The sequence below is a fragment of the Gobio gobio genome, assembly GCF_949357685.1.
Source record: "Gobio gobio genome assembly, chromosome: 12".
In the NCBI taxonomy this organism is placed as follows: Eukaryota; Metazoa; Chordata; class Actinopteri; order Cypriniformes; family Gobionidae; genus Gobio; species Gobio gobio.
This window is the reverse complement of record NC_137105.1, coordinates 7826827-7841120: the sequence shown is the minus strand read 5'-3', so window position 1 is coordinate 7841120 and position 14294 is coordinate 7826827. Positions and strand designations below refer to the sequence as shown.

Sequence of the window (14294 nt, the reverse complement as noted above, 5' to 3'; positions counted from 1 at the left end):
CAGTTGACTAAAAAGTTGCTTGTATTTCTTATAGGAATTACAAAACCATGTTAGATACAATCAGCGACATGTGACCAATAAGAAAATGCTATTTATATATTTAAAAAATCATTAGGAAACCATTCTAAATTTGTCTGTGACAGGGCCTGACATTTTAGGGGTGCAATGCTTATAAAAATTTATTTTATTCAATCATAAAAACATGCTGAGGTGGCATGATATGCGTCTGTCACATGTCCTCCATATGACTCAATGTTCAGATTTAAGAATAAGATCTTTTATTAGTGGAAATGTAGGCTACGTTTCTGGTAGAATTTCCCTAATATGAATTACAACAATTGTATTGCATTGGTGATCTTTTGATAAAAAGTTATCTTCTATCTGGATAGGCCTACATCCTTCATTCACTTTGTTTAGAATGACAATTCACACAACAACAAAAAAACATTAGAATTAGCCGATATTAGAGTGTGAAGAGTAGCTGTCTGTGAAGTCTGCTTTATATGTGTAACTAGTTTGCACAAATGTTTTAAAATAAACAACAATTAACAGAGTTATGCTTTTTTTTTTTAACTAAGGTAAGTGTTATATTTAGAGACAGCTAGTAGCCAACAAATGCTCATGTTTCACGCGGAAGATTGAACAGAAATCACGTGACTCAGGCGTCAAGAAATCAGCTGAGGGCTCGGAGTTTCACTTAGGAAATCCAGGTAAACTGAACAACGAAAGTATATATCACAGTAAAAGACTTCATTATACACGGTGCAAGTGTGTTGACTTAATTAAGAATAATCTTACGGGGGGAAAGTCAGTGATGAAATTAACAAGCGTCGCTGTTTCTTAACTTCATTCAATGTGAAAGTCTTTGACAGCTCGTGATCTGAACATGTATTTAACACAATACGACAATTTCACATTCATGACCATTCTTGGTGTATGTTTGGTGTGTGTCAGTGAATATAAAAACGGTCTAGTTTTATAAATGAATGTGTTTTTGCGTTTGGGCGCTGTGATTTCCGCATTCTTTCGTTTTACAGGTGCAGAGGTCGGGAAACATTACTGACTTAGTTAGCCTGCTAACGTATAAACAACACTATTTTAGCTTTTTCGTATCATTATTGAACTTTTAAGTAAAGCGAGGTACGTAGTCACACTGTGTGGGTTAAGTTGTCACAATGGGAACCATGAAGTAACACATTATAGGCTTTGAAACAAATGTCAACAGTGAAATAATTATGATAAAAATAGCAAACGATTTGTGACCGCCTGTCCCGACAAATTTCAACATTACAGTTAAAATCTTCTCTATACTCTTGTCTGAATGTATGCACTACAGTACACAAATATAGTTGAATGTTATTGGAGGACAGAATTCACAAAACAATATTTTAAAATTGGCATTTAAATGCAACATATGTGAAATGTTATATGATGTAATGTGTTATATAAAACAGCTACTATGTATTCATATACATACAGAAAAAGAGATGTTAGCCCTGAGAGTAAATGTGATTTAACATCAGTAATCTAATCTTTCTAGGTTTCGTGACTCATTCTGTGATCTCCATCATGTCTGGGTTAAGCGGAGTTGATGCAAATTTGCTGGCACAGTCTATAAGTTCAAATATCCAGAGAATAACACTGCTGAGTGAGTCAATTTTACTTAATACCTACTTGTGTGTGTGATGTGTGGACTGTTTGCATAAATGTTACATAAAAAGTGTGAGTTTGAATCACTGATTTGGCCAAATACATTGTACATAACCATCCATTTTGGCCTAAAACTAACTGGAAGGTTGCTGGTTAAGTCCTTCTTAAAGTCCTTCTGTATGTCTAGAGAAGTCTTCATTTGGGTCTTTAACCCTGCCAGAAAGTTTAGTTGTCCTGTTTCTATTGTCACAACTTAAGTTCCTTGTGCAGTTAGCGTGCATTGCACTTAAATGTCCTCCGTAATTATGTAATGCAATTTAATGAGAATAGCCACATCTACAAACCACAACATATCAAATATAAGAGGAATCAATAATAAATGGATGGTTATGAAAAACCATAATACACACTTTTACATAACCTGATAGCAGGGAGATATGCTTAAAGGGATAGTTGCCCCAAAAATGAAAATTATCCCATAATTTACTCATATACTATTGTATATGAAATTCTTCTCTCAGATGAATACGATCTGGGTTATATAAAAAAAAATGTCCTGTCTAATCCAAGCTTTATAATGGCAGTGAATGGCAGGAGCCATGTGGATTACTTTTGTAATGGATGGATACACTTTTTTGGGCTGCCATTCACTGCCATTATAAAGCTTGGATTAGACAGGACATTTTTTAATATAACCCAGATTGTATTTGTCTGAGAGAAGTCATTTACACCTAGGATGGCTTGAGGGTGAGTAAATAATGGGGTAATTTTCATTTTTAGGTGAACTATCCCTTTAAAAGTGGTTATCCAGTTTGTTTAGGTCTTGCCTTTGTTTTTACCAGCTAATGAAATCCAGCAGATGATGAGACATTTTGGAACGGCACAAGACACGACTGTCCTGCGACAAACATTGTGAGTCGAATATACAAGCAGCTAGTTCAGTTCCCTTTAATTTATCACGCATAAAATTAATAAACAGTTATATATGTAAATGCAAATATACTTGTTTGTATTTGTCAAAACATACAGACAGGAGAAACAGCAGAATGTCAATCATCTTGCTAAAGTGACTGATAAATACATGAAAGATTTCAGCTCTTTACCTGTGACCACAGAACAGGTACACAAATCAAACTGTCCAACCATATTACCTCATATTTCACCACATACAATTATTCCCATGAAAGCACTGGGATGTTAGGATAGGGCTTAAACATTATTTGTTATTATTTAACACATTAGATAAACACACCAAAAAAGAAAAATCATCTACTCACCCTCATGTTGTTCCAAACTATTTATTCTGTGCAACACAAAATAATCTATTTTGAAGAATGTTTTGGTTACCATTGACAGATTGTAATTTTTGGGTGAACTATCCCTTTAACAGTACTGTTCAGATGTGACGTTCCTCTCTTTTTACACAGCGGCAAAGAAAAATCCAGCGAGAGCGTCTCATCACTGAATTCTCCAACGCACTGGGCATTTTCCAGAAAGTTCAGCGCGAAGTAGCAAATAAAGAGAAGGAGTTTGTGGAGCGTGTCCGTGCGAGCTCAAGAGTTTCAGTAAGTTTCATCTTTTAGAATTTTAGTGAAAGAATTACATGAATAAATGTATATAATCCACCCAAAATAGGTCAAATGCTTAATTGATTAATACAGACCCTAATATCTTAAGTGAATGGGCCAGTTTCTATTGTACATAGGGGTGAGACGAGACACGAGATTGGGTTCACGAGAACGAGATTTTTGCACAGTATTTTTAAGAAATCTTCAATGACAAAATTCATGACTGGAAAAATAGTCTGCAGGTGCATTTTGAAACGTTTTAACTAATCATCTTGTAATGAATGTCATTTCAGTTCTACTTTCTGAGTATGAATGATCAAATGCATTGAAAGACAACAATATACATGCACTGTAAAAGGTTTTGCCGCAAACTCAACTGACTGGCTTCTCCCCAGTATTATTTCACATGAGTCTCTTCAGACCTTATTGTACATGAATTATGAGCTTCCAGAACTTTTGACTGAGGCTGTGTGTGACCTCCTAATTGAACTCCTTTCCGCAAATTGAACATAAAGTACAAGTACACTGTGTGCGACTGCAGCTAAGACACAGTCGCACACAGTGCAGAGCAGAGCAGATGTTTAAAATAGTTTCAAATTAAAGCGGCCGTTATCCAACTGAATTAAATGTTTTTTTATTTCTAATAAAAAAGAAAGAAAAACGACAGTGGAGGATGTAATGTAAATATAGCGGTGGCATATTCTATGCTAATTTCACCCTTACGCTCCATCATGGCGATATCGCAAGACAGCTTTTCACTCGACGAGAGATCGCTTCACCCCTAATAGTACATTATTTTGATAGTTATACACAATACTTAAATCCATGTTTCTCCAGTTAGGATACATCTAGTCTTGCATAGACTGACAGTAGAAGGTCTGGACTCCATCGCAGCTTTCATTGGCCAAGGACCGCCTGAGCAACCACAGTTCGTTTTGTTTTGCGTCATGTTTAAGGGCGTGAAAAAGTCAATGTTCTTATGATACAGACCGGAGTGCATCTATTAAATTATTCATTTAAGAATGTTGAGCAAGTTTACTGAAACAATGGTGCCACAAACTTTTTGGAAATCCAGTGTTTAATTGATACTGATAAGCTCTTATTGTCACAGTTGTAAGCACAACGGCTTATTTCTTCCATAAGAGGGCTTGGCATCACGACGGCTTTGTTTCCAGGCAGACCATTAAAGAACGCGACACACACGTCTCCTGGAAATCATGTAGAACTCATCCAATCAGATGACAAAACTCTCTAAGTGTTTCCCATTTAGTGCGCTTTATGTATCAGACGTTCACCCAACGGTCTGTGGGTGTGATGGCTGAGACTAGGATGCATCTAATATAGTATGATTGAGAATCACAATTTAGTTGCAGTACCATTCCATACTGCAGATGATAGTTTGTTTGAAGTATAATGATGTTTTGTTTTTTTTTGAGTAATAAAAGGTGGCATATTGGCATGTTTCTCACGATTCTCTTTCTACCCACAGGGTGGTGATCTAGATGATCATGGCTTTGGAGGAATTGCATCACCCTTTAAAAGGTTAGACACTTAAAGATCCCTATTATGCTTTTTTTTGGATATTACCTTTCATGTAGTGCAGGAGGGCCCAATCCTGTTCCGAGTTCAGATCCAACCCTGATCGAAATATATCTGTTTGTGAATGTAAAAGGTACAAGTTTTAGTCTCCCAAAAGAAAGAACCGAGTAATTCCAGTCTCACTTCCTGCACGAACCTACGTAGGTCCGTAACAGATTTGCATAATGCCCGCCTATGGTCTTTTTTGGCTGCCCGCGAACAACGTTTACTTTGACCCGCAAAACCCTCAAACACTGACCCTCAAACACTGCAGTTGTAGTTGAGGCCTGGAAGAGCTTGGTTCTTGTTGTCCACATCTCGAGAAGTTTTCTGAGCTGTGAAAGCAAATCCACTTTGCATGCACTTAAAAATGATGAGGACTTGCGCTCTAATTGATACGGCAAAACCAACCTAATCATTACTGTTCCTAACATTGTGTTTACAAGTGCTGAGGAAGCCTCTGGAGTCAAAATTCAGATATGGTAATGGCCGTTTCGTTTTCAACACGCACTAGTGTTCGACTAATCACAACAGACTAAGCCATCTGACCAATCAGAACAGAGCAGGTTGTCAGAAAGGAGAGGTTTAGAGAGAATGAATCCTTTATCATACAGTTTCAGACACTGAGAAAAGAGGTGATGCTGAAATGTACACTCACCTAAAGGATTATTAGGAACTCCATACTAATACTGTGTTTGACCCCCTTTCGCCTTCAGAACTGCCTTAATTCTACATGGCATTGATTCAACAAGGTGCTGAAAGCATTCTTTAGAAATTTTGGCCCATATTGATAGAATAGCATCTTGCAGTTGATGGACATTTGTGGGATGCACATCCAGGGCACGAAGCTCCCGTTCCACCACATCCCAAAGATGCTCTATTGGGTTGAGATCTGGTGACTGTGGGGGCCATTTTAGTTTAGTGAACTCATTGTCATGTTCAAGAAACCAATTTGAAATGATTCGAGCTTTGTGACATGGTGCATTATCCTGCTGGAAGTAGCCATCAGAGGATGGGTACATGGTGGTCATAAAGGGATGGACATGGTCAGAAACAATGCTCAGGTTGGCCATGGCATTTAAACGATGCCCAATTGGCACTAAGGGGCCTAAAGTGTGCCAAGAAAACATCCCCCACACCATTACACCACCCCCACCAGCCTGCACAGTGGTAACAAGGCATGATGGATCCATGTTCTCATTCTGTTTACGCCAAATTCTGACTCTACCATCTGAATGTCTCAACAGAAATCGAGACTCATCAGACCAGGCAACATTTTTCCAGTCTTCAACTGTCCAATTTTGGTGAGCTCGTGCAAATTGTAGCCTCTTTTTCCTATTTGTAGTGGAGATGAGTCGTACCCGGTGGGGTCTTCTGCTGTTGTAGCCCATCCGCCTCAAGGTTGTGCGTGTTGTGGCTTCACAAATGCTTTGCTGCATACCTCGGTTGTAACGAGTGGTTATTTCAGTCAAAGTTGCTCTTCTATCAGCTTGAATCAGTCGGCCCATTCTCCTCTGACCTCTAGCATCAACATTTTCGCCCACAGGACTGCCGCATACTGGATGTTTTTCTCTTTTCACATCATTCTTTGTAAACCCTAGAAATGGTTGTGCGTGAAAATCCCAGTAATTGAGCAGATTGTGAAATACTCAGACCGGCCCCTTTGGCACCAACAACCATGCCACGCTCAAAATTGCTTAAATCACCTTTCTTTCCCATTCTGACATTCAGTTTGGAGTTCAGTAGATTGTCTTGACCTTTAGGTGAGTGTATATTATGAGGAAATTAAAGTGGACTTGGATTGGATGAATGTAAACCTATTGTAGGAGATCTCAACAAAATGAAGAACCCTTAAAATAGCATAATAGGGGCACATTAAATGCTTTTCCAACATCTCTGCTGACCTGTCACATTTATGCATAAAAAAAAAAAAAAAATTTAACTTGAATGTGTGTCTCCAACTGTTCTCTGTGTGTGTTTTTAGTGATATTCCAGCTCAAACTCAGAGTTATGAGGAGAACATCACAGAAGAAGATCTGCAGCTCATTCAGGAGAGAGAATCAGCAATCAGACAGCTGGAGGTGAGACTCACTAGCCGTTTTTTCCACTGTCGGGCCAGTGCGAGCCAGGGCTTTCAACAGGCCGGGCTGGGCTAAAAGCCTTATACCTGTAGCACCGAACCCAAAACCACGCTGCGTTTCCAGACTTCATTAAAACCCGCCCGTAACACGCCTCTCTGGAACAACGTCACACAAGCCCATCATTTCACCAATAGATGGAAGTTTTATCAGAAAACTAATTAAAAAACTAATCAGAAAGACATTGTTGGAAACTAGCGAGATCGCAACATGATAAAAAAAAACGCCCGTTTGTTGGCATTTTTGTTGCTTACTTAAAGATTTGAAATCCAAGCATCAATTTTTTATAACAGTTTTGATCATATTAATCACGATTAAGTTGTTTCAATATTGCACATTAGTCACACAAAAATAAAGTGCTATTTACTGTTATTTCTCAAAAGAAAGAGGACACACATACTTATTCAATCGTGCCTGTTTCTGTTTATTTGTAGTCACAGGGCAGTATGTTTACATCACATTTAGGAAGAATGATCATTTCTACAAATTTTCCACCAAAAATACGACCTGAAGAGTTTTAGCACTCTATTTCCAGTGATAGTCCCAATACAGTTATATTTTCAGTCAGAGAAACAGAGGAAGCTCACGAGTTGCTTTATTTTATGACATATGTGGCGCTTAATATGGATATCAGACAGTCCGGTATAAAAAGATGAGACGTACTGACAGATAAAATAAATACACGATTGTGATAGCCTATATGATTTGTCTGGGTTCTTCAAGCTGTCATATTTACCATGTTCATGGTAATGGTTAGCGCACAGTCTTTTGCATCACATATACATTTTTCTGCCTTATACAGTGTTTAGAATCCACATCAGATCACAAACAGAAGTTATTTAAAATACTCGCTGCTGTCTGAAAGTGAGTTGTGAGCTAAAATGATTTTAATATTACTTTAATGCTGATGTTAGCTGGTATATGAAATCATCTGCGCCTGCAGCACTGCCCTCTCCAGTCTCAGATAAACTCTGCCTTTGTTCATGACCACTCTTCAAGCCCGAGCTGGCCCGCTTTGGAACAAGGTATTCGGTGGGCCAAAAAAAATCCTGGCCGTTGGCCCCGAGGAAGCCCATACGAGGCCCGATCAAGCCCCAGAAGTGCGAGTGGAAGCGTGACTGGCCCTGGCACGCACTAGCACGCCCGATTTGGGCCCGACAGTGGAAACACGGCTAATCAATTCCTCAAAGAACTTCTAATCTTACATGTGACAAGCATTCTGATAATGTAATACTTTTTAAATGGATGTTTTTTTGCGCAAAGTTTAGGCATGTGTAAAACACTCTCTTGTTTTTCAGTCGGACATCACAAATATTAATGACATCTTCAGAGATCTGGGCATGATGGTGCATGAGCAGGGAGACATGATTGGTAAGATCTCAGAGAGATATAACTAGATTTTTACACTTTCAAAAATGAGTGTCAACCATGCAGAACTCTCTGGCACGATACTAGGATATATGAGAAGGTTGCCAGGGCATTGATAAATGGTTGCTGACCCAGGTCAAAATAGTTGACCCCTGAATCTATATTAGGCCTATATTGCTTTCTTCGAAATAGTGAGCCCAAATAAACTGTTTGCTGGTGGACACTCGAGTTTGGAAGACTAAAGCATTCACTAAACAAACTGAACACTGATTTCTAACCAACTTGGCTCACACCAAATGCTTTAATGTGCTGATGTGTACTTTAATTGTTGAAAAGTATAGTAATGAGCCACAATTTTGTGGGCAGTAAATAAGTCTCTGCTTCAGTCAGTGTCAGTGTTATTTTCAAGATCTCTACAACATCTGTCTATTTACAAGATGCTGCATGCGGTTTTAGGAATTTGTAATTTTTACAACAATTTTTTGCCTTTTTTTCACTGTATAATTGCAATTGTTTAGACTTGGCTCTGCGGGTGTGTGTGTGTTTAGTGATGCAACTCTTAGACAGGAAAGTGCAATTAAAGGTGTTAAAGGGAAAAGCAGATGCTGATAATGAAGACCTGCGAGGCTTCACACACACCAGCTCAGTGGGACTGTTTGTTCAAGCGCTAAACTTTTAATGACATGAGCACCTATTGGTGTTGTTTACATATGTGATATTTCATCCAATTTACAACAGTTTGCATCATTGTTTGTGCTGCCCTCCAAAACTTTGAGATGCATACCTGAATGAATGATGAAATATTGCTCACTAAGGGATTTTGAATGAGGATCTGAGGGACTGTGCATTATCCTTTTTTTGTTTTAAACAGAGAATCCAAATTTTTTAATGCAAATAACGGAGTCAGAATATTTGATCAGTTCTCTGTGCAAAATTGTAGGAAAGAAATGAATTCTGTGTTTAACTCTGAGGTGTTTTATCTCCATCCCGTTTTGCAGACAGTATAGAGGCTAATGTATCGAGCACAGAGATCCATGTGCAGTCAGCAACACAACAGCTGAATAGAGCAGCAAGTTACCAGGTACATCATTCACTCACACTCACATTATTTCATACCCGTGTGGCTTTATTTCTTCTGTGGAGCACAAAAGGAGAAATTTAGCCAAATGAAAGTAGATAGACAAAAAAGCACCATGAAAATAGCCTAGATGACTTCTGCACTATATTCCAATTCTTTACAATAGCTTCCAAGGCATACAATAGCTTTGTGTGAGAAACAGATGCAAATAAGTTGTAATTTGCTTGAAAGCTTCCCTTGCACTGATGTGTTTGATTTGTTGTACTTGTATGGCCTATGCTTATGCTACTTGTATCTGTTTACTTTTTTTATATATTTCAGGTCAAGTAAATTGTATTATTTATTTAAATTACTATAGTTTCATTATGTACTATTTTATTGAAATGACAACCATTATTATTATACTAGTGTCTCATTTCTTCTCCTCCCTGTAGACGTCATTCCGCAAGAAGATACTCATCTTCATCGCTGTTCTGGTTGCGTTGGCTGTCGTTATTGGTTTGATTATCTGGGCTTCTGTGAAAAAATAAGCGTGTGTCAACTCCATTGGATGCCCCACAGCCTTTGCACTGACATGTTTTTAATGACTTACAGAGGTTGGTCACCAAGAGAAACTGCCTTGACGACTTTTTAACTGCAGTTAAAGATATTTAATAACAGTTCAACTATGAACAGAACAAAATAATTTAGTTTTTAAAGCAAAAAAAAATGCAGTGAGTTACAACTTTCCACAGAGATTGTACATTAAGCTTAAAGGGATAGTTTCAATGATTGGTCTCACTTTATATTAGGTGGCCTTAACTACTATGTACTTACATCAAAAAATAAGTACAATGTACTTATTGTGCTCATATTATATTGCAAAACACTTTTGCTGATATTGAGGTGGGATACGGTTAAAGTTAGGGACAGGTGTGGTGGTATGGGTAAGTTTAAGGGTAGGGTTAGGTGTAAGGGAAGTGTCAACAGTGGAATTATAAATGTAACTACAGAAACTAATTAAAGATGTAATTACATGCAGGACATTTTTTAAATGTAAGTACAATGTAAAAACATGTATGTACACAATAAGTGCCTTGTATCAAATGATTCATTTAAATGTTAGTACAGAGTAGTTAAGGCCAACTAATATAAAGTGGGTCCCAATAAGTTAAAAGGGATGGTTTAAATAATTTTCTAGGTTAAAGGCACAATATGTAAGATTTTTGGATTAAAATATCCAAAACCCACTGAAACAATGTTATATATTTTGTTGACTTGAGTACTTGCATCATCCCAAATGTTTCCAAGAATGTTTAAATCCAGAGAAATTGTCTGTGCCTGTCTGTGCGTCGCCTATCCTTATACCCTTGATTGCCGGTTTTATTTTGTAGTAACCATGGAAACACCAAAGACTCTTTAATATATTATGTGTTTTATTAGACAGGTGGGCAACTGTTTGGAGACATTCATCGACAGAAAACTAATCATTGTTTTATAGCTCAACACAGTTGGTCTTATTGTTTAAATCTTTTTTTCTTGATTTACCGCGAGTACCATATTTTACCGTGCCTAATATCCATCTAACTTACTGGATTGTGCAACAAGTGTCTCAAAGTAGCCGCCGAGCGAACACACAGAGTAGCATTATAACATAACTTTCAACACACTCAAATAATGTATCTAATATGATAAAACAGCGCTGCGTTACCACACATACGCATGAGCTGAAGAAGCGGTAGTGTATAATAAAAGCTCCGCAAAATCCAGCCGTGATCAAGCTACACCTTTGTTTTGAATAAGCGACCTCTAGCAGAGAAAAATGACATATTATGGCTTTAAAATTATTCTTACATTGCCCCTGTTGACCAATAATGATGCCAGCTCTGTGCATCTTCCACCCTTCTGATGTGCAGAAGCAAGAAGCAGAAGCTTTCTAGTAAAATGCCCTAAAGATAAGATTTCAATGGTTGAAAATGGCACAAATTAATGTTTTTATCTCTGTCGGTCAGTATAAAGCTGCTGCTATAAAGATGTATAAGACCACTTGACTTTTAAACTGCTCAAACACTTTATTTAATGAAAGACACTGATAACAATACACTCCCAGTCAAAACATTAGACACTTGAATCCATTTCTCATCATCTTAAACACTTTTTGATCTGAAGGCTTTTGCTTAAAGGCTCAAAATGTGTTTTGTAGACAAATACAAATCGTGTATATAGAAATATTTATGCAATACTAACATTTTTATAAAATGTCGAGTTGGAGTAGATAGTAAAGGAAAATCAGTAACAAGTGTCGCTCAAATAAAAATAGCTCTCTCAAATAGTGTTTTAAAAGATTCCCAGGAAGCACCTTGTGATGTTGGTTGAGAGAATGTCCATAGTGAGCAAATCTGGAATCTATGCGACAAAAATATGCCTAAATATAAAGTTTTATTTTGTTGAACATTATGGTCACTACATAATTCCCATACTTCCATGTGTTGTTTCATAGGTATAATGACTTTACTATTCATTTAAAATGTATAAAATAGTCATAAAGAATCAGTAAATGTGGCTAAACTTTTGACTGGTAGTGTCAGATTCATTCAGATCCAGTGTGTGTGTGTGTGTGTGTGTGTGTGTGTGTGTGTGTGTGTGTGTGTGTGTGTGTGTGTGTGTGTGTGTGTGTGTGTGTGTGTGTGTGTGTGTGTGTGTGTGTGTGTGTGTGTGTGTGTGTGTGTGTGTGTGTGTGTGTGTGTGTGTGTGTGTGTGTGTGTGTGTGTGTGTGTGTATATATATATAGCAAAAAAAATCTAACTTCTGTTGTTTTACAAATGATTAATTATACATTCCGGTATATTTGTGAATCTCAAGCACAAAGCCAGAACATTTTTATGGATTACAGAAGTGTATGATCATTTCATTATATTCCCCTGAAAAGTCTCTCATATCCAGGAGAATGTAAAGATACTGCTGATGATATTTAAATGAATTCTTAATTCATGTTGTGTTTCCCAATTCTTTTAATCTTATTCAACATGAGCCATGTATCTCGTCTCACTGTGCCAAAACATCTTTGTAAAATTATCCGGGAATGGATGCTGCAATGATTTACAATTTACAATGTCTCTACATTTTTGTCTGTCTCTATTATATTGTTTTACATAAATGTTATATAACCTAAAAAGAGTACAGTGTTGAATGGGTAGTCACTAAAGGGAGATAAATCAGGTTTACCCAGTGAACTCACTCAGAGGAATTAACCACTAGATGGAGACATTATCAAATGTGGAGTTGCATATTCGAGACCGTTCACCTTTGACCTGCTCACACACAGGGTTGCTTTCCATAACTTACTAATATGAGTAACTAATGCAAAATGCTTGCTAAAGAGCTGCATCATTAATTTTTGTATGCAATAATTCAACTTTTTGTCATTAGTTATATTTGAAAAATATAATTTCCATGATTTATTCCACATTTTCCACTAATTTAAATGATGTAACTAATGTAGAATCAAAAGCTGAAATGCTGCTGTGGGGATAAATGAAGGCAAATACAAGTTATATGTGGTTAATCCAGAGGTGTTTGTTTATTTTCTTTTAATTCTGAAATGCCAGTGAAACTCAATTTGGGGTAAATGAGTAAATGTTGTTAAGTAGGCTAATGCAAAGATTCATATTCAAAAAGAGACAAAATATGTCCATAATGTTAACAAAAACGTATTATTACACAGCTTTCAGGAATAATTGTATATTTGTGTCACATTCACACAGGGGCGTAAATTTCATCTAACAGTTTGGGGGGGACGATAAACATGAAATTTCTCAAGAGCAATTTTTGAAGGGGACACAAATAATACAGCCAAAATCGTACTTGTAAGGATGTGTACCCAAAAAAAAAAACACATTTTGTGCTTATTTGGCGTTTTGGTGCACTGAAAAATTATCTAATGTCCGTTTTTCTTTTCTCTGTCATTTTATCTGACCAACAACACAAAGCGATAGTTGTTTAAATATGAGTATGGTTCACCACGCAGTCATATTATAAACTTAAATCTAAACTTAAACACATTTTTTGTCCCGTTTGCTTTTGTATTGTTTTACTACTTACACATTTATCATTATATTATTTACAATACTCAGCATGGTTTTTAGGGGGGGACAGATTGGGGGGTCCTGTCCCCCCCGTGAGTTACGCCCCTGCATTCACATCATTCTGTTCTCTTCTCAAATTCTTCTCAAACGGCTTTGGATGAAAGTGCCAGATTACGTAAGCATTTTCATGGTTAATGCAATTGTAATTCACACTGTAGCCACATGGCAATTCTGTGCTCCCGTACATGGTTTACTGCAGCTATATAGGAAATAGCAGAGTTTCCACTTAGGGAGACTAACAAATTCAACATAGACACACATGCAACTTGAAATTGCACAATTCCAGTATTAAACTTATTCCAATTTACACAAGATACATGGCCTAGAATGCATAGCATTTACAGCCTTTATCTTAAGTGTTTCATACAACACTTACAGTAAAGCAATCATGTTTTAAAGAATAAACTTGATTAGTCTATGTGTATCGAAGAACACAAACAACTATAATGTGTGTTCAATGCGCACAATGTGTTAAGTACAATTTACAAATTTGAAAATACAAACAAGACCATTGCACTTTGGATGTTTAATATTAAACTAATTGCTATTAGGCTAAATTCGGAACTACAGACTACTCTTACTATTTCTGCCATATAAAGTTATTGTAAAAGTAGTAATTCAAGTCTACAAGCAAAGCAGAATGCACCAAACATCTACCCAAAGTACTTTGGGCAAGCTCCAGAAGCAAACCTTAGCATTAACCTTTTTATTTGTCTTCTTCTTCTTCGTGTGGGATTCCGGCAGTGTAGACGCTACTAAGCGTATTACTGCACTCCACAGGTCAAGATTT

General features: G+C 37.1%; 1 protein-coding gene across 2 annotated transcripts; it reads left to right on the top strand.

Moving 5' to 3' along the window:
• The first annotated feature begins 402 nt into the window (after window positions 1-402).
• On the top strand, window positions 403-12929 carry stx7l (syntaxin 7-like). 2 transcript variants are annotated; one of them, XM_079830497.1, is made up of 11 exons: window positions 642-710; window positions 1541-1648; window positions 2493-2562; window positions 2680-2770; window positions 3078-3215; window positions 4708-4760; window positions 6044-6100; window positions 6781-6877; window positions 8233-8305; window positions 9301-9383; window positions 9815-12528. In XM_079830497.1, exons 2-11 carry the CDS (start codon window positions 1570-1572, stop codon window positions 9908-9910), a joined length of 837 nt encoding a protein of 278 aa, XP_079686623.1. In that variant the 5' UTR covers window positions 642-710; window positions 1541-1569; the 3' UTR covers window positions 9911-12528. The 2 variants fall into 2 exon arrangements, with proteins under 2 accessions (XP_079686624.1, XP_079686623.1); XM_079830498.1 differs by lacking the exon at window positions 6044-6100 and having other exon boundaries at window positions 403-710; window positions 9815-12929.
• The last annotated feature ends 1365 nt before the right edge of the window (window positions 12930-14294 follow it).